Below are 21517 nucleotides of genomic sequence, written 5' to 3'. Positions count from 1 at the left end.
ATTGCCCAAGTCTCTTGAAGGCAGATACAACTATGCTTTGCCAAAAGAGCAGTAGACCGCTTGGTTCTTAATAAATGCGTAAAGCATCGACAATTCCATGACAGGACCGTAAAATCTCAATGGTTCACTAATAACCCGGTAGAGACTCCTACAACCATTTTAAGACATGCTGCGCATCGGCGAGTTCGAGTTTCTTTCCTTCAATACCATTACTGCAGACTGTTTCCATTACTGGTATAGCAAGTTCTTCTTGTACAGCATTAGGATCCAGCTCATTCAGATCCACATCAATATCAATGTCCACTGATCTCAAGTCCTCTTTGTATTTTCTAATAATATTTGCTGTTGATAAGAATTTACAATGTAGTGCAGAGACATTAGGATTAGGACCATTTAACGGCTCAACAAACAAAAAGTCATCAGATGTTAAAACTCGAAGTTGAGGAACAGAATTAAGCCTGATTAATTGTTCCGATCGTGTTAACCATTTATTTAAAGGTGTTGTCATCGATTTATGTTTCACAGTCAGAGATTTCACAGATTGGTCCGGAGACCCTATTGATCTTTTGTTTGCTTTCTGGTCAGCAATCTCTGATAATTCCTCATCTTCGACTGCAACTTTCCTCTTCTCTTGTTCCTTAAGATGCCAACTGGTTAATTGGCCCTTCGCTGGCAGATTCTTTTTCCTGGCTTTAGCTGCTCTTTTCCTGGCTTTTTTTTTGGCGCATATCAGGGAGAGACAAATCCTCATCCAGTGAGGCCAAAGTGCTTGATTTAATAAGCTTTTGCGGTTTCTTTGCCAGTCGCCGCTGCTTCAGTGAGAAGAGAACTTGAGGACTTTATTCGGGGTGTAACTCAGTCTCTTTATCTAATTGTTCCTCATACTCTTCTGCCATATGTATCGCTTCAGAAAGATTGGCTTCAGTCTCTTCACATTCTTCTTCATTTTGCTCCTGGGTCGCAGTCAGAATGTTAGTATTTGTCACAAACGTTGGTTATATCCTCTTCTTCAGATGAGAAAGCAGATTCACCCGCTTCCCCCAACTCCTCACCTTCCACTTTCTTCTTGAGTTTTCCTTCCTTTTGTCTTGAAGGCTTTTCCTTTTTTTTATGATGATAAGGACGCCCTCGATAGGATGCCACCGTGCCACTAAGATAGGGGCAACGGGGGCGTTCCCACCGGGAGCGCCACCCAGGGGAAAAAGCCAAAGGCACACAAAAACCCCTAAAGACTTCCTTCTGGTAGTATTGGCGAAGCAGACTGAAGCGCTGGAGAATGGTAGGTGATGGAAGAGTAGACCAACCAACCGGCACGGGTTGGAACCAGAAGAACAGCGAGGTACCAGGGGAACACCAAGGCAGTTCGGTAGGTAAACACGGGACTGGTAACAGTAGATCCTACTAGGTACAGGGAGTAGCAAAGGCAGTCGGGTGAGAAGGCACGGGTCAGGAAACCAGCAGATCCAACAAGGTACAAGGGAGTAGCAAAGGCAGTCCGGTGAGTAGGCAAGGGTCGGTGAACCAGCAGATCCAAACAAGGAGCAAGGTTGCTTCAAAGGAAATCCGGAAGCAGACCAAAGAAGAAAGAAAATAAGGAAGAATAAAAAGAAACAGGCGAGGAGGGAAAAATAAGGAAAAAAGGACTAAAGCAGCGGCGGGCAGAAAAAAGGAGGAGGAAAGAGGAACGAAGGGAATACTAACTAGAATCAAGGGAGAGGCAGGGAAACCCTAGCAAGGCAGGATAGTCGAGAAAATTAGCTAGCGGAAACACACACGGGAGTGGCAGCAACACAGGAAGAATCCTGTAACGTTGCAATGTGCACGCAACCCGGAAGCGGTGGTCTTTATACTCCCGGCCACGTACGCGCGCAACGTCTAGGACGGCGCAGGGATCGCCGAGCAAGGAAATCAATGACGGACTGTCTCGCCAGCGATCCCGCGCCAGCGATTCCATATATGCCATCCCTGCCGCGATGTGACAGTATTAGCCAAAATGCGTCTGGTTATTTATAGAAGAATCTTGAGAGCAAATTGCAGCGAAACCACTGAAGACTGTAGACTACGTCCTCTGTTTCTTTATCTGGCGCGTCTTCCATAGAGGTCATCACGAGATTAGCAGAAGCTGATAGTCTACCAGGGCTCCCTGAAGGTTTAGGTAGGCAAGGCGACACACCAATGAGGCTTTCAGTCTGATACGGAGCTCTTTTTTCTACTGTCAGTAGAGTTTGTGAAGACATTTCCTTTTGGATACTTAAACACAGCTCCAAAAGGGAGTTGTTGTCAATGTCATCATAATTAGATGAGCTCATTAATACGCTGCTGCTATGGCCGGAGACCGCATTTTCCTCAATTATTGTTGAGTTGATGCCCGCAGGAGGATTCGGCGGAAAGGATCCAGTGATTGTGCCTTGGCCCACTACAATAGGGTTCTTATTTTTCTTTTTAGGCTTGAGCTTACTCTTCCTAATTGTCACCTCTGTGCTCTCCTTACTAGATTGATTTCTTAAATTACGGAGATTATATTTGTTCTTAATAGCCCCTTTTCCCGGCAGCATTACAGTCACAGCAGCAACTGGGATGGATGGAAAGTGCAACTTTTGATTTAAGGTGTTACTTTCCACCAGTTCTTATTGTAAATAACTACACTCCAGTTCCACTCCAACTACTATACCAACATGGCTAGTGGTTAAAATGCAGGGTCACAAAATGCCACCCCCCCCCCGTGCTTATCATCAATTAGTAGTGCAGGAACTGTGGATCACATATTACTTATTGCTTATTAGATCTAAGGCAATCAGCCCACAGTCTCCTAAATTCTTTCTATTGATCCACCAATTTCAATCCACCACTGAGAGGCTTAGCAACATGATATGGCTCTGATAGGGCCAATAGGGTCAGAAAGAGACCAGTCCAGTTCACGGTCTCAGTACAAAACTATAAAATAGCTCACCATAATAACTCAGTGGCGGGCCGTACCTAGACCGCTAGTGAGTAGGGGGAGGAGAGACAGCCAGCAAACCTGAGCAGCCAATTAATCACCAACTGCTCTTTCCATCCCCCCGCTCGTACCTACCGCGCTCACAGCTCTCCAACTCACCTGCCAAGTAGGCAAGTCGTCGTATCCGCACAGGAGTCCCGATTCCCAAGTGCTCCCACAAGGAGCACAAGCGCTCTCACAGGGATGCCCCTGTTTTCCACGTCGGCGGCGCCGGCCGATTTCGTGATGCAATACAATGCAATCCTGCTACCGTCTCGCAGTCCACACGTCCACCCCTTCCTGGCGAGATGGAGATGAACGCACGCTCCAGCACTCCAGAAACTCCAGAGAAAGGACCCAACGGACTTCAGGCCGCACCAGTTCAGAGTCCACGCAAAGACGCTCGACTCAACGCTGGCTGCCTCCGACAATCCTACCACTGACTATGCTCGACCGTCACCTTATCCTTGATGGTCCCACATATCGCTGCCTTCCTCTGTACAGAAGTCTTCCTCTGCCTGCTGCCAAACAGCTCCTCAGCATGCTCTGCCACCTCATCTTCCAGAGCATTTAGCCCTGATTCCATGAATTTGGGCTTCCTTAGCTTGAGGTCAGGGAGACATGTCTTTCATTTTTTTCTGGAACATGTTGAATCTGGATGTTTGCTGTACAGATGGGAACAGGAAATGGGAGATTCAGAGTTGATTCCCGTTCTGCTGTGACATTATTTCCACTGGCGCTAATACTGCCAGATGTGGTGGCAGTAACATTAATACTGTTGTATTTGGGTGGTATTACTGCTGTTGACCATTGTCGGTGGTAATAATGCCAGACAGTGTTACCGTTACCATTGGGGGTATATGTGCGTGCTTGTCAGGTCAGGATATTCTGGTAATTCTGCCAGTTATCCCAGTGTTAATGGTAATACCGCTGGGACGAAATTACTGTCGTATTACTGCCAAATGCGTGATGAGCCCCAGTGTTGTCCATGTCTACCCACTGTAGCATTGCCCAATGCAAGTCTAACCTTCTGCTGGATGTAGTGGAGCGACTGGAAAACTTCAGTGTGCCACAAAAATCAGTTTGGAAATATAGAGAGGAATGGCTCAGTAAAAGTGGATTATCAAAGGTTACTGTAAGTGTTTGATAAAAAAAACCTACTAAGGATGACTAGCTGTTAGGGTTTGGACTATCGGGGAATATGTGCCTTCAGATTTAGACAAATCGAGAATGAATACTTCTCTGAGCAGGTCTATTGGTCAAGAAATCGATAGATTATGTGGTGAGGAGCGCCATCTCTTGCCTCACCCATGACAGCATGAAAAGGCAACAGCTGTAATGCCGAGTCAATGAACAGCATGGGGAGCACTGCAGTGGGTGGAATAAAGATGTAGGTGTGAGGGCAATTAAATGTGAGACGGCTTACCACTCTTGCAGTTCCATAAGCAACAAAGAAGATAGTGAGCAGATGGCAACAGACTGTCCTAATTGAAGACATTCGTAATCATTTCAAGTGATCCCTCTGTTGATCCCTATCTTAAGTTTATTAGCATAGGTGAATGCTATATTTTTGGTGAGGCCCTGCCCATATATTGTATCTCCATCATAACTCATGAGAGGTTGTGGCAAATTATGCCACTTGCTGAATAATGGTGTGATATCAAGATGTGCCTGATTTCCTTCACCGTCCCTGTACACCAATATTTTCAAACCTTTGCTTCTCCCTCGCTAATGTCTGGGGCTTTTGTCCTTTGGGAAAGAGTTGAGTGTGAAAGAGCCTCTGTCACATTTCAGCAAAATCGATCCTCCAATATCATCGGATTGTTTGGGTATGGAGCAGAGGGTGTTCACTGGGGAATTTATTGTGGAGATGCCCTAAGCTTCCATCAGGGACGTCATTTCACCAAAATGCCAGGGATAGCGAAAGTGACATCACATGACCCATGACATCTGATGACATCACAGGAAGTGATGTCATTTGACCCCCCACCCCAAATTGGCATCACGGGAAGTGATGGGACACAACCTTTCACCCCTTGACAAAACAGTAAGTGGCATCACATAGCATTGTTCCTAAGTACACAACGAAAAATATGGTTACAATATGACCCTGAAGGGACTGAATTAAGGAACGTTTGGCAAGAACCAACATACTTCACAAAATGTGCCCACCCTAACCACCCCCTATCTATTAGGATGTCACAGTGCACTTCTTGGTGCTTTTTCTGAGCAGGTAAGAGGCGAGCTGAACTCTTGAAAACGTAACTCACTGACTCCCCTTCTCCCACCTGATGGTCACTATCTCCTCTGCAGGAAGTAGTCTCTTCTACATGCTGATTTCTTTCCCTGACTTAACACAAAGGCGGGTTGGGAGAGGCAAGCAACCCTTTGTGGGACAACTTCTAGTGGGACCTAGTAGACGATGCACACCATGACTTACCAGTTAGGTCTTTCCAAATTGTAACACAATGACTATCCAGCCATATCATACATGGTTACTGTTGTTAAACACGCCTCACTCTAAGCAGCCAAGCAACATACAATGGTAGGATCAGGGGGAAATAAAGGAGGCAAAGAGACGGTGGAGTTTAATCCCAACTTCCTGTGGTATTCATGGAGCTTTCTGTGGGAAGCTATGTGTTTTTGGTGTTGCCACATTTTTTGATCTGGCGTACTGGTAATGTTAAGATGTGTGATCGTGTCTGCTCTGTTGGTCTTTTGAAACTTGATACTGACTATGCGTTGAATGGAATTAAAATGACTGTCTGATGCCAAGTAATTGTAACTCTAACAAATGTATTTGATGCTATGGTGTTTTGTACATATCACCTTCTACACCACTTCAACATACCTTATACAACCATAGCCATGACTTCCATCAAACGAGACTTTGCAAAGCACCTCACCCATGACCCCTCCATCAAACAGACTTCATCTTCTGTCTCATCCATGACCCCTTTTTCGAACAGATTTGTACCCAGCACCTAATTCATGCAAACCTGCACCAAATACATGTCTACTTCATAATACAAGCTGCACATATCACACCATACATGGGCTCCACATGCCGTTCCATTAAAGCCATATTGAAGATTAGTACTCTGTGCGCATAATTCTTAGAATGGATCATGTGTTCCTTTAATATTTACACTGCTTCATATCTGTTGTCTATACTTTTATTGCCAGGCCCCGGTAATAGAAGATACTCAATCAGAGGTGCCTACCCAGATGACCCTGAAGCCCACCCAGACCACCAGAAACAGAGACACCTGGAGCACAGGTGAAACACAGACCAAGAGCCCAGAAGAGAAAGAAAGCAAAACCCCCAGAGAAACAGAAACCAACAACCAAAAAGAGAGACTGCGCTGGATCGAGAATTGGAACCCTATGAATGTCCTCATGGCGGGCACTTTAAACAACAGCGGTAAGTATGAGTTGGCACAAAGGGAAAGCTATAGCCCAACTCAGGGAGCACTACTAACCCTTTAATAAGGGAACACTACTAGAGCAGCATTACAAACTCTACTGAAGGTGCGTATAGTCATACTGAGTTAAGAAGACAACCCAACTTAGTGACTACTATGTGACAAGGTCCTATTTAATATCCCACCTCATGGGTGTAGAGGCTATCAGGGAACCAGGGATGGAGAACAGCTAAGTAAGGAGTTACCTGAAAGTAGTATATGTAGCATTCTCCAGCACCCCTCCAGTTTCTCAGACTCTCTTGTGATGACAATAAAAGTAAAAAGGGATCATAGGTTTCAGCACAGACAGATATGACAGCAGTTATAAGGTCTGCTTGAACAAAGCTTCCCATATTCAGCATGCTCACAGAGGACAGGTCTGAAAGCTGCAAACATTCTCGAGTCGCAGCGTCAGATTACAGGTAGAAATTAAGCCTCCTCGCCATGATTGCAAAGTGTTGTAGACTGTGTAAGTGACACCGAATAGAAGAACCCCCAATTCCACCTAACTTAAAAATGGTAAGTAGATACACATAAGAGCAGTTGTTGAGTGTGTAGGAGATAAGGCACCAGTAGTTATGCCATAAAAGAGTGTGACATAACAAATTGGAAGGTAAGGGGGAACGTGGAAGACCAAATGCCATACAGAAAGGGCCTAAGAAAACACTTGGAAAGAGTTGGTGCCCACAAGGCCTGAACCTCAGCAGAGGGAAGACGATCCACAAGAGCACATTGCCAAGCAACCTTTTCTTACCTGTGCTGATTCTTTATGGTCAACTTTGTCCCCTCCCCGGAAGTGCTAATAACCCTTCATCTCTTTTATTCTGTCTTGTCACCTCAGGTGGCCATCTTGGACTAAAACTATGCTCAATAAGAGCCATCTTTCACTGGTTGGGAGCCCAGTTTACCTAAGTGCTTCCCTGTGTCCACTAACATTCCATTGTTCCTGTGTCTTTCTAGTTGAATCCCACTTCTGCTTGTTCTTCTACCCACCGATCCTAACAACAGACATGAATGTAGAGTGAAAAGGAGATGAGCCGTATGGTGAAGGACACCACGTAAGGACTGAAACCTAAGAACCTGCTGGGGGATATATCTCAGACACTAGTAGAAAAAAACAAGAAACTTATAAGGCGTCTAACTGCTATAGCACTGACACTCAGAGAGACGAGGTGGAGAGAGAGATTTAAGAGCTCACTGGGATATCACGTCCACCATAGGGGACGCCTGGGACAAAGCTGTTAAAAGGGCACATATCACTACATTCCCCTCCCCGTACATTCCCATACACGACAATCCGCAATTTACCCCAGCGGTCGCAGGAGACCCTTCATTTGACACTTGGTTTCAGGGGGGTTGCCGCATGATCCGGGATATGTTGGTGGAGGGTGGGGGTGAAACAATTTGAGCAAGGGAAGAAAGACTTTGGTGTGGGGGAGTTGCAGAGGTTCTCGTATTTCCAGATTAGGCACTGGGTCTCTCATCTATCGATCATTCAGGCAGGCACAAGACCCCTCACTCAGTTTGAAAAGTATCTTGACACTGACACGGGTGATAAAGGGGTGGTGTCATCCATATACAAACTCATAAAGCGAGATGAGCCCCTGAAGTCCAGGTCGTACATGCTGAAATGGGTGCGAGATGTAGAGGGGAACCTAGAGGAACAGGAGTGGGTTCTGTTATGGTCGCAGATTCCAAGGCTTACAAGATCTCTGCAGCTTCAGGAGATCTGGCTGAAACTGATGTTGAGGTGGCACCTGACCCCACTAAGACTGAATAAAATGTCCCCCGAGGTATCTGAGCTATGCTGGGGGGAATGCGGGGCAACAGGCTCCTGGGCTCACATGTGGTGGGAGTGCCCCAAGATTGATACCTTTTGGTCTCTAGTTCAGCGGGCTGTCACCCAGGTGCTGGACCTAGAGCTGGGGGCTAATAGAGGGAGGGACTTATTGGGTCTCAACGGCATGCTCTCTTATCTATCTACGAGGGCGGACTACAAACTTTATGTGTTAATGATGTTGGCGGCTGCTTTGGTGCTTGCCCGGAAGTGGAAATCGAAAGACCCACCACAGGAACACGAATGGGTGGCGAAGCTGTGGTCGTTGCTGGCTTGGAATGGCTCACTTACACGATTCAGGGGCTCCACATGAAGTTTCTGTCAGACTGGTCCAACTTGCTGACATATCTAAAGGCAGGAGCCTGCCGGGCCTGGTGTCCCAAGGCTATGGAACTTTTGGGAATAATTCGCCCTCAGGATGAATCGGACCTGTAATGCCTTGAGAGGGCCAGCGCAGATACTTTCTTGAAAACCACCTGCCATAAAGCTTGGTTGTCTTGCCTGTCCAACCGAGGTGACCAAGTATTAATTTTCATTTTTTTGTACTGTTGAAAAAGGGCTTCCACTCGTACTCTAGGGTCTGGGTGAGGGGGACAGAGGGTCAGGAGGGGGGTAAATGATGGGGTAAAGTGGGGTTTTGCGTTCCCTTTTGTGTGTGTTATATTTGAAACCCTTAATAAAAATGTATTGGGAAAGAGCTCACTGGGAATCATAGCAGACAATGCAAGACTTCAGGTTCAGAGAAAGTCATACAAACCTACTGACAGCTATATCAGAGACTGGAAGAGACCAGATTGGGAAAGACATATAACAACTTGCCTTGATCAATATCTCAGAACCTGGATGAGATCAGATGCAGAGAAACTCTTGAGGAGCTTGTGGAAAGCTACCAAACTGGCCAGGGCAAGAGACATTGGCCCAGGAGGAAAACCTGTGGTTGGTGGGTAAAAATAAGACAATACCTAAACAATATTACAACCTAACAAAACCACAGGTAAGGGGCAGATATACCTGCCAGGAGGGATGAGAGGTCTACTTGATCAGGAGGGCAACCTACAGCTAGGGTGTGAAAGAACAAATTACTTAACTTTGGTAATGTTCATTCTTATGGACCCATAATTTCTCCCACAGATTTCTCTTCTTTGAAATATTTATGTCAACGCAGTCAGCACCGGACATTAGTATTCAGCCAGCAGGTGACACCCTTCTGCTCCATCCTCGAACATTTCTTCTAGTTGGTTCTTTCTCGTGCTGTGGCAGCATCATGGCCATGTAATTATAGAACCCTCAGCACCATTTTCCTCAGTATCGCCCTTTTCATCACCAGCAAGGAAGGACGGCGATGCAGAGAAATAGCTTGGCTTGGTCACCCATCAATTTATTTTGATGATGGTTCCAGTAGAGGGGTAGGTGGGAGGAGGATGAAGGATCTGTTAGAGAAATCTTATGTTCACCAGAAAGAACATTAACTAAGGGAAGTAATTTATTTTTCTAATGGTCACATTCCTCTCAAGAATTCCGCATCTTTGAAAGACTTCCAAAGCTGATCAATATCCAAGGTGGTGGGTTTGTAATGATATGTTTAAATTAGCATAGTCAGAAGGACTGATTTCCCCACAGCAGCATCATCCTTACAAACCGAATCTAAAAAGTAATGCTTAGAAAAAGAGTGAAGTGATACCCGCGTAGCAGCAGATTCCTCTATGTAGAGCTAATATCGCTCCCACACCCCCGTGCAATGTGCCCTAATGCCTTCCTGCATTTGTGTTTCCGCAAAACTATGGCATGAGGTAATACACAGTGTCAGCCAATGCAAAACAGTTCTTTTAGAGACTGCCTGTCCTTGCTTAGTACTGGCTTAGCTCACAAATAGCTGGTCATATTTCCTAAAATCTTTTGTTCTTTTCAAGTAAAACTTTAACACTCCAATAGAGTGCAATCTAGGTTACCTCTCTTCTGACCTTAGATGGACGTGGGACCCAAGCTGACCACCTGCACAAAGTTCCTTGGATTTGACATCGACAGACATTCTTCCCTCAACGAGCACTTATCAGGGAACACACACACAGCTTGGTAACAACTTTCTCTCCTGTAGAATATCAAGCCCTTCAACATAGAGCACACACAACTTCGGATCTGCTGTCCAAGCCTTGGTCCTCTCCCACCTGGATGGTGGCAATGTCCTTCTGCAAGGCCTTGCAGCCACTACGCTGGAAACCCTGAGATGTCTCCCACATGTTGTAGCGCATCTCATCAAAGGACTCTGCAATTTCAACCACATCACCCCAACCCCTCATCCAACTGCACTGACTCCCGCTCCAAGCATGAATTACCTTGAAATCCTGCTGCATCATCGACAAGAATGTCACCCTGAAGTCCCCAAGCTACCTTGCTAAGAAAACCAGCATCTCTAGAGGCCTCCGATCTACCTAAGGCTATTAGCGCCATGGTTCATGCCGATAATTTACCGGTACCGCCTTGGAGCAAAGGGGAATTACCGCCCTATTCCAAGGTTGGGAAGGCGGTAATTCCTCCTTCATCCATTGCCCTTCCCCATTCCCATTTTTACCCCATAGGGCATAATGGGAATGGGGAAGGCGCTAATTACGGTACCGCAAATTGCGGTACCGTAATTATCACCCCGGTCCGTTTGCGGGTTCGTTTTTTAACGCCTGCTAAAAGCAGGCGTTAATGTACCAACCCGCAAAGGGACCTCGTAGTAAGGCGGTAAGGGTTTACCGGTACCGGTAAAATACCGATACCGGTAAACCCTTACCGCCTATCGTGTAATGAGGCCCATTGTTCCCAAAAGGCATTATTTATAGCCACTGAGGCATGAATCTATAGTGGAACAAAGCTTCACAATCATTAATTTAAACAAATCTGCTAAGAAAAAATAATAAATAGACCTTCATATTGCAAAGACAAAACATGAACAATTGTGAGATATTTAATTATGAAATTTATTTGACACTTGTTCAAATGGTTTTTCTTTTTTTCTTTTAAAACAAACATACAGTACTGTCTAGACAAAAATTCCTAAACAGCAATTCAATTCCAACAAAATATTTAACAAATCAAATAATACAACATCCGAAATAAAAAAAAGTCTCAATAAGTACACTATCACATAACAGATACAAAAACCAATCAATAAATCAAAAAATGAATTGAAGGGCGGGAGACACCCACACATAAGATAGTAGGTGTCAGAGTCCGCCACACAATCTCAATCCAACCCATAATCACCTATGAAAGTCCTTCCTGAAAGTCCGGGGCTTAGGGAACCTAGTTTAGATCTATATAAAGGTGAAGGGGTTACACATAAAAGGTCCAAAGTACAATGTGACCCTAGAAACAGCACATGCTGTCCAGTATAGCACTCCTAAGAGGGTTATCGCCATTTCTGATGGGAACTGGAGAAAGTAGATCCAAACACAAAAGAGATTGTTTTCATCAGGCATTATTTATAGCCACAGAGGCATGAATCTATAGTGGAGCAAAGCGTCACAATCATTAATTTAAACAACTCTGCTAAGAAGAAATACAAAAATAGATCTTCATATTGCAAAGACAAAATATGAACGATTGAGCGATATTTAATTCAATGGTGTGTGCAGGCATCCTTCCACTCTTTTAGTGCAGGGGCACATTTGATACAGTTGTCTGAGTGCATATTGTCTCTTATACACTTAATGCAGTATTGGGACAATACCTGGTGTCCCAGATAGAGCTCTTTTCCTGCTGTTCCAATATGATAGAGGTGAGGGGACGGGAGCTAGGGATGACATGACCACCTGCTCCTTTACATTCCCCATCAGATCGAGTACTCGACCACCTCCTCCTCTTCAATCATCTTCATCTTCCATTCATACTTTGGTTTCTTTGGGCTCCATACCTTTGTCACCCCCTCAAGGTCCCCTGCATTCTTTATATGCTCATCCACACTCCAGGTCATGTGACAGCATTCTCAAGTTGGTTGACAGAATACCTAATGTCCAATATAAGACTTGGGTAATAAGACTTCATCCCTGGGTGTGCTAGCAAACTCTTCTTTATGTTTGCACGGGTGGTGTCTTCAGTGTGTGGTGTATGGTCACTGGTCACATCGTTCATTATCTTCATCCCAATAGCTTTCTTGGCTGTCTTCTTGCTTGGTCCTAAAAGGATCCTTATGAGACAGAATCCTAGCACTACCAACACTAATATTGCTCCAAGTAACTTGAAGGCATTTGCCAGCCAAGATGGAATCCATGAAAAGAGAGACGAAAACCAATCCTCATCTTCCAGATCATCAGCTTAAACCACCATCTTTGTGTGCAGGATTGTCAGCATAGATATTGTATTGTATTGTATGGAGATTTGTAGACCGTGGACAAAGACCAAAAAGGCATCCATGCACGTGTGAGGGACAAATCCAAGACAGTATTAGAACAGATGAGATTTCAGGATTTCCCAAAATTGAAAATATTCTGGAGTGTTACAGAGATCTAGTGGCAGAGCTTTCCAGAGCATAGGGGCTAGCACTGTGATGGATCTTCCTCCAGCCTGGGCACGGCGGAATCTAGGGATAGACAGCAGAGATTGGCTGGCAGAGCGAAGCAATATACTAGGATTATAGGGTATGAACCTTAACCGTAGAAATTCTGCACCAGCATTGTGAGTAGCTCGGTGTACAAGACATAACATCTTGAAGTTAACCCAGCTCCTAATAGGAAGCCAGTGCAGTTGACATAGTAGGTCCTGAGAGTGTGACAGTCAAGAAGCTGATTCTGTCATGGTTTTGTTTTCTCCATCTTGGGCAGGTATGAATCTACAGCAAGAGGGCCTGATCTTGGTGCACATGCCTCCTTCCACTGCTGTAGTTAGGTCCGGGACATACCTGTTCTGGAGGATCATAAGCCTGATGGCACTTAGTTCTTCGTTGGTTGCAAAAAATCCTTTTATTGTCGCGTTGATCGTTTGTAACAGCTCCCAGCTGGTGATCTGCAGCCACTTGGCATTCTCTGCAGTCTGGAGTCCTGGAATAAATATAGATATAATTATCATTGCTGTTTTGCATAATCTGTGCTCTGCTGGAGTATGGTCATAGGCTGCTATTGATTTTAATGCGAAATAATTCACCCTCTTCAGCCGACGGAGGTTGAGTGACCTCTTCTTTCTCTGGTATTCATTCATTTTTGGAAACTCTTCAAGATGGAGGTCACTTTGCAGAATCACTAATGCAGGAACATGGATGACCACAATGGAGCATACTCCGCCCCAATTTTCAGGTAGCTGCACATAAGCTCTGGATCCACAGCCCAGTATCGATCCATCAGCACAGCAGTTCCTCCATTCATTCCTGGTACTTCGAGTATCTGCTTACATCCATTATTTGCTCCAATCAGAACCAGGCCTTTCTTCCTAAAGTATGTTGTCGCATTTTTTATTGGTATTATGAACACTGGTCCTGCTTCATTGTCAATCCATGTGAGTAGCTTAGAATACTTGGCCCATGACTTTAGGCACATGTCATTTACTATTTGCACTATGCTTGCTGGTTCCTTCTTCAATAAGTGTGCGGTGCAAGATAACATTCCTTCTTCCTAACCTTTTACTGGGTACCGCTCATCCATACACCAATAGCTGTGGTTTCTCTCAGCATCCTGGTACTCCTGATTTTTCCAGTATGTCTGAACATTCCATCCTCTTAATTGCAACAACCTTTACTCGTTCTCCAGTCAGGAATTAATATATAAGCTTCTTACTCGTCCAGCCTATCCCTATTTCCATCTTTTGTGTTTTCAAATAAGCATCTTCATATGGAAATGTTTATCTTGATCGCCATCGTAGGGTTGCCCATCTTCCTTCAAATTGTCCTCTGGTTGTTAAAGCTGCTAGATGACTGACCCCCTACACATCGTCTGCGGGCATTTCTTCTTTTGCAATGAATGCTATGGCTGCGTTCATGGCTTAGGGGATGAGAGAACATACGTAGCAGCTTTCATCTGACGTTCTCTCTCCGACCTCCTTCATGTGCTGATGCCACATGTTATTCTTTAAATGGGCTGAGTTATCAAGATATGTATTTATATTTTCATTATCTTCACCAGCATCCCTTTTAAGTCAAACACTTTTTTAAATAAAATCAGGGAGGATGCTACTCGTGCTTTTATTAGGGATTATAAGAAATGTTTAATTGTCAACCACTGTACTTGCATTTGGTATCATTATGTGTCTAAATGCCATAATAGTAAGGAAGAAAAGACAAATGATAATGCAGAATGAAATCACAATTACCAGTCCAGAAAAACTCTTCAATTTTCCTGATGGTAGCTAGTCTCTTATATTTTGGAACCTTCAAATCTGAGTGTGGCTGCGAGTGTGCAGTCTCTGGCAGTCTCTCTACTGTTTCTACGGTTGCTGTGGGTGGTGCTACTACCCTCCTGTACCTACAAGAACCCTTCATTCCGCGGAGCGGACCGCAGAGTGTGGCTGCGAGTGTGCAGTCCCTGGCAGTCTCTCTACTGTTTGTACGGTTGCTGTGGGTGGTGCTACTACCCTCCTGTACCTACAAGAACCCTTCATTCCGCAGAGCGGACCGCAGAGTGTGGCTGCGAGTGTGCAGTCTCTGGCAGTCTCTCTACTGTTTCTACGGTTGCTGTGGGTGGTGCTACTACCCTCCTGTACCTACAAGAACCCTTCATTCCGCAGAGCGGACCGCTGAGTGTGGCTGCGAGTGTGCAGTCTCTGGCAGTCTGTGCATGGCTGCCATGGCGGCCGTCTCTGAAACTTCGCCACTTTTGGACATTGCCTCTGCTACCGTGCCAGACTCTATGGATCTTGAGGAGGGCCGTTTGCTTAGAAGCGCTCGGCCCCGAATTGCCCAAAAACAGCACCTTCACCCTCGAGGCGTAATGAGCCTCTAAGCCTCGGATTCTTCACACTGCCAACTACAATCTCAAGCCGCCCTTCGGCGGCTGGCCGAAAGTAAAGAAAACAAAGATCCAGCCGCAAGAAAAATCCCCACCACAATGGCGCGAGGAAGTCAGGCTGACACAGAAATTCAGCGCGATGACACACAGCGCGCCGCAGCTCCCCATTCACCTCCCGGTCCGGTGGCGCCGCGACACCTGTTGTCACTTCTGCAGCCGCGGATTCCTCCCTCACAGCTCCGAGCCTGGGATGTGTTGTATCCTGCATATGTATGAATGAGGTCTGAGTCAGTGTGATAGCTGTGTTGGAATGCTAGGGGAGCCTGGAGTGTTGGGGCACCTGGGGATTCCAAAGAGGACGGTTAGGGACTTGGAGCTGGGCAGGGAACCAGGGAAGAAGCTACTGATGATCTCTCTCTCCTATATTCTATACTGAACCTGTAACCAAGACAATAAAGCGTGTTTCCTTTCCTACATACCTGGGTCAGCCTGGTTCCTGCTCCTTGTTGTTACTGGCCCAGGGAAAATCCTGCAGGAGGCAGGATACATCAGGATACCTCCGGAGGGAGGACCGAGGCCCGTGAGCGGGGGGGGAGCCCGCAAAGTGCCCTTCAGCCACCCGCAAATCGGACCCCATTCAGGGGGAGGTGCTTGAAGACGCTAAGGAGGCGGCTCCCGCTGAAGCATCGAGTGCGGAGAGTAGTGGGGGGAGGGTCTTCTTCCCCCGCCCCCGGCAAAGCAAACGCCACCATCGCTCCTCCTCGTGGGTCAGAGGGAAAACAGAGAACTGAGAACTGAACAAAGTCCTCAAATTACTGTCGCCAACTCTCTGATACAAATTGAGGCACAAGTCCACTTGGGCTCTGACTCACCAGCCCCAATTCTCCTGGAGGAAACCTGCCCCCGCCTTCCGGCGGACCAGAGGGGCGAGGGAACTCAAATTGTCAAACAACTCGATCCCATTTTACTTCCGCTTGCGGATATGAGCCCTTCCTCCTGCACAGAAACTTTAAATCCAAAAAAACGTCGCTGGAAGGAGGTGGAGGCACCTGATTCTAGAAAACCTCGTCTTCTCAGAAGAAAAGGCCTGCTGAAGCAAAAAACACAAAAAAAATCTTTACAAGTCTAGCGTCGAACAAAACTAAACCTAGCGGCCACTCCGTTAAAAAACCATGGAATCCTGATTCCATAAAGCCCTCAGTGGCAAGTCTAGTTACAGACTTTTTCCACGCCTTCGCTCCGGATTCGCGGAGCAGACAAGTAGACCTCACCAATGAGGAAATCTTGGAAGCAGTTAAAACGTGTCAACCCCCAGAAAAAACAAGGAAAAGGTCCCCGGCGCCAGATCAGCTGCCAAAGATGAAAGACGCCTCAAAGCCGCAAACGGCTCAAATCTCTCCAACTCGGCTGCCGCGGGCCCAATCCCCGAAGGAACCGTTTCTTGACCTGCCTGGCGAAGTCTTATCAGCTGAACCAAGTGACAAGGGCGCAGTCGCCCAAACTACACCGACAAATTATAGTGAAAAGTCTCCTTTGGTTCACACGGGAAAACCAGTCCTGGTCAACCAAACAAATACACTCGGCACGGTACATGGTTCTACTCATTCAAACAAGCAGACCAACAAAGATCTGCCGGGACGCTCAAGCCCAAGGCAGCCCCATTCCATTCACCCTTCAACAGCCTTAGAGCAAAGGGTGGTGGCAACTTCAAAGGCTCGGATGCTTGAAACTACACCGCAAGCGCCATGCCAAGCATCTGCCGACATAAGGCAGCAATCCCGTCTGTATCAGGACAGCCTGTTGGCCGACCTTCAAAATAAACCGACTCACTCGGACAGAATCAGACGTGGATCCTTAGAGCTAGCATCCTCTCCTGTAGTAAGAAGACTTTTAAATGAGAGTCAAACAACAACTCCAAACCCGAAAGGCCTGACGCATCAACCAGTGTACCAAACGGACTCTCCTTCGCAAAACAAGAGGGACATTCTACCAATTATGTCAGCGGTCACCATAGCGCTAAATCCGTTTATTAAACTCTACGAGGGGATAAATGAGTCCTTAAAAGATCATACCTCGATTCAAGCAAAGATGTATTCAAAATTAACCTATTTAGAAGGCTACATCACCGCCCTCGATGGCAAATTGTCAAGCCTAAAATCGGACGTAGTTAAAGGAAACAAGGCTTTCGCGGAAGTTCACTCAGAAAATCAGATGGAAGTCGGGGCGGGTGGTCAAAATAGGCTGGTACAACCTCCTACCATAGCCTCCACCTCGGCTATTCAAAGGCCTACTACTGCGGTTGTAAATAGATTAACACCGGAAGAAGTAATTTACATCACAGATGAACCACCGTCACTGCCTCCTCTCCAACATTCTCCGGGGGGAACAGATGAATGTGCATATTCGATGTTCTCTCCAACGAGACCAGACCTCCACCCACAAAGAGGTGTGGTCCAAAAAATAAACAAAAAAGATAAACAAGCTACCTCGCGGATCTTTACTCCAATCCTGAGAACAGAGGCAACTCAAAGTACGGCTCAAATTTCGGTTCTACCACCGGTTACACAAAACTTGAACAAAGCCTCTCCCCGTTCAACGGAGGAATTTCTGGCAGAGGCGGTCATGTTGAACCTCTCTCAGCATCTTGATGACCCTCAAGCCCAGCAACAACTGAAGGAAGGAAAGAAAGCACGGGGGCTTTGCGCTGCTGCTTCGCCAGTGGTTCAGGGAGCTTTGGCTGACTTGAACACTATTGAAGATTCATCAGAAGACGAATCATCCCCAAAGTTCAGCACCCTGGAAGATCGCAGGAAAAAAATACATCAGGGGTCCAGACACAAGCTCCCTAGTTCCCCTAACTTTCGAGTTGTGTCATTTGTGTCCCCCGGGGTCCAAGAGCGCACAAGGCGGATCCCCGGCATACAACAAGCGCGAGAAAAGGTTGGCGCTTCGGTTTGCGACTGGCATTCCACATCACAAAGCTCCAAACATTCGAGTGGAAAAACAAATGACAGAGGGAAACACCCAAATTCCCACTTTTCCTCACAAACCGAACAATACCGAAAAGCCAACTTACACGTAAGAACGTCTCCTATTAAGCTGGTCCAGCATCCCGAAAACAAGGACGACATAATCCTAAATAGAAGAGGATTACTTGCATTGTTCAGACTCGTACCAGCTCTATGTGGAATTAAGTCGCCTGACCTACAGTTAGTGGACCCTTACCACTCAAACTTCCCAGCAAAAGCCTATATTTACCTTGCCTCAACGAGTGCAAAAAAGGAAATCGTTCGAGCTGAAGAGGACTTGGCATTCCTTGGTTTCATTTTGGAAAACCAAAATCAGAAATCTCACTCTCACCAGTCAGGAGACCGAGGGTGCAATTCAATTTGAGACGAAACGTCAAAGGTCGGGATAACGAAAACAGGAGTGAAAGGAAAAGTCACTCCGATCCCAAGCAAGTTTCTGAAAGCCACATTCAGAAGCCCCCAGCTTCCATCAACGCGTCTTCAAACCGAAAATCTGAACCGATGGGTATAAAGAAAACCTTTGACTGCAAGGGGCCTTACTCGGCTAATTCGAAAGTCATAAAGGTGACATCTATACCCGATACTTCCACTGTTCCGAGTAACGCCACACATTGTTCAGCTAACAAAGACCTCTCGGACAGCATCAATCAGCCAAAATACAAACCTCAGAGTTTGTGGGCCTGGCTCCCAAAGGCTCTCACACTCAAGAAAAAATAGCAATGCGCAGGTCGGCCAAGAGGGCTTTCGGTCACTTCGACTGCCGACCCAACTCCACCCCCCCCTCCGTCTCTGCTCTTGGAACACCCGTGGTCATTTGCACCTAACAATGCCGAGCGACGCAAACCTGGCTGCTTTTGATATCATTTGCCTACAATAGACATGGCTCGAGAAATCGCCTGCTATGGATGGCTACGACGTCATTTTGGCACCAGCAAATAAAGGATTAATGGGCCACCCGACATCGGGTCTTCTCATCGCCTACCGGCAGGGGAGGGGTCTGAAGATCAAGGCCACCCTCCTTTCCAACCTTTCAATCCTGGCAGTTCTATTTGACTAAGCGGATCAACCAAATTGCGGGCCCTCCCAATCCGCAATTATCAACACCTACTGGAACCCAGCAGCCATAAACCAACAGTCATACTTAGCGACAATGGAAAATCTAGTAGATGAAATCCAAGCTTCCAATCAGGTCCCTTCGATCATCATTTGCGGTGACCTAAACGCCCACTGCTCGGACCACCGCACAAAGTTGGGCAAATCTTCTTCTTCGAATCCCACCGCAAAAAGAGGGAGCCTGTGGTCAACACTCAGTTTTCCCCAACGCTGACCGTTCACCCACTTGGGAGCAAGGTGTTCACCACGCCACTATTGACTACATTTTTGCCACGCGCTACCTTCTTTCGAAGGTAAAAGACTTTGAGGTTCGCAAAACTAAAGCGAGCAACCATAACCAGCTCACCATGTCTCTGCAATCCCATTTTAATCCACCGGCACCGTATGTGGTAGGGGTTGACTCAAATTCACGAGGCAATCGCTTGAACCTGACAACGAAATCAGTCTCAGATTTGTCTGCAAAATATGCTTTGGGGCTACGTTCTGGCGGAAAAGATTCTTTGGACTACGTACCTCTTCTTCTACAATATAGGGCCAAATCAAAAACGTCGGCCCCATCACTTACTGCTCCGAGACATTCCTTTGATGGAACACTGGTTGCAAAGAGGCGTGAACTGCGCAGACTGAAACGGCGGCTTGGGTTCCTCCCACAAAATCAAGACCAACTAAAGTCAGAAATAAAGGCCTACACAAACTGGGTAAAAAACCACCGCCACAACTTGTACCAGCATACTTGTACTGAATCCATGCTAAAAACACTCTGCAGAAATAAAGCAAAAGATTTCTGGTCTCTGCTAAAAACTTTAACACCTTCTCTAAACAACACTACCATCAACGCCACGGCGGAAGCAAAATGGATCAGTCACTTCTCGTCCCTCTTTCAAGCTCCACTCTCCACAGGCCTGCCTGTTTCGAAATCGAAAAAATGAAAATTGGGTGAAATTGGACGACCTGGCGGAAATCAGAGATCAAATTAAAAACCTGAAGAACTCCAGAGCGATGGGCCCGGATGGAATTTCGAACTTAGACTTGAAAAAAAACGCAGACGAATGGGCACCACTTATCCAGGCTATCTTCTCGCAGTGTGCCGCCCAGAAATCGCTCCCTCCATCATGGACGAGGGCGGTTATCGTCCCAATTTACAAGAAAGGTGACATCACTGATCCACTAAATTACCGCCCTATAGCCCTTTTGGATTGTATTGGGAAAGTCTACGGGAGCCTTCTTTTAAAAAGATTTGATGCCTGGTCAAAGTCGGCCCCTTGTAATGACAGGTTTCAAACGGGCTTTAAAAGAAATGTGGGAACAGCGGCTAACATACTTACCATCAGTGTACTGAAAAGCAAGGTCTTGGAGGGCAAACCAAGGATCTTTGTGGCCTTTGTCGATCTCTCCCAAGCCTTTGACTTGGTTGACAGGCAGCACCTCTGGTACAAACTCGAAGGCTGGGGGTGCCCTCAGGAGATTCTGCAACCAATCAAGGCTCTCCACTCAGAAACCACCCTCAGGGTCCGATTGTCACAAATGGGCAACTTGTCATCTGAAATCCAGACGGGTCGAGGGGTGAAACAAGGCTGCCCCCTAGCTCCAGCACTGTTTCTGGCCTATATTGGTGATTATGGCATCTCAGAAGATCCGTCAAGGACATTTCCGCCTTCCCTGTCCACAGCAAAAATAAGCCACCTATTGTATGCTGACAACCTCATCCTACTCGACCAGACCCAGATTGGCCTCCAGAGGCAATTATCAAACCTCCTGCGTTACTTGTCTGAGAACAACTTAAAAATAAACAAAGAAAAAACCAAAATCTTGTCCCTGGAGTCCAGGCAGAAAAAAAACGCAGACAACTTCAAATGGTATCTGGAAGACTACGTGAGCGAGAAAGTCACAGTGTACAAATACCTTGGAGTCCTGATAGACAGCACCAAACAAGAAAGTTCAACGCAGGCAAACCTTCAACTTAGAATAAAGAAGTTGACATCTCAAGGAAAGGCGATTGACACAAAATTCGGTAAATTTTCTTGTATCCCTGTGATCGAATTCTACAGAAAGAAAGTCATCCCCTCCATCACTTACGGAGCCGAAGCCATGCCTCTGATTCCAAGTAAAATCTGGCAGAAACTGGAAAGTGTGTTTTGGAAAGGGGTCCTGCCCCTTCCAAAATCAACGTCCATAGCTGC

The 21517-nt window shown here is 46.2% G+C and overlaps 1 protein-coding gene across 1 annotated transcript in view; it reads left to right on the top strand.

The window, feature by feature from the left end:
* The window catches only part of PLK5 (polo like kinase 5 (inactive)), a 404540-nt gene that overhangs the window by 268891 nt on the left and 114132 nt on the right, over window positions 1–21517 (top strand). Inside the window, exon 10 of the mRNA XM_069646658.1 lies at window positions 6164–6401. Within this exon, the coding sequence (XP_069502759.1) occupies window positions 6164–6401 (238 nt within the window). The remainder of the gene's footprint in view (window positions 1–6163; window positions 6402–21517) is intronic.

Source organism: Ambystoma mexicanum, chromosome 1p (genome assembly GCF_040938575.1).
Source record: "Ambystoma mexicanum isolate Mex_15411 chromosome 1p, UKY_AmexF1_1, whole genome shotgun sequence".
NCBI classification, from domain to species: domain Eukaryota; kingdom Metazoa; phylum Chordata; class Amphibia; order Caudata; family Ambystomatidae; genus Ambystoma; species Ambystoma mexicanum.
Note: the sequence above shows the minus strand (reverse complement) of the source record. Positions and strands in the feature narration are given on the sequence as shown.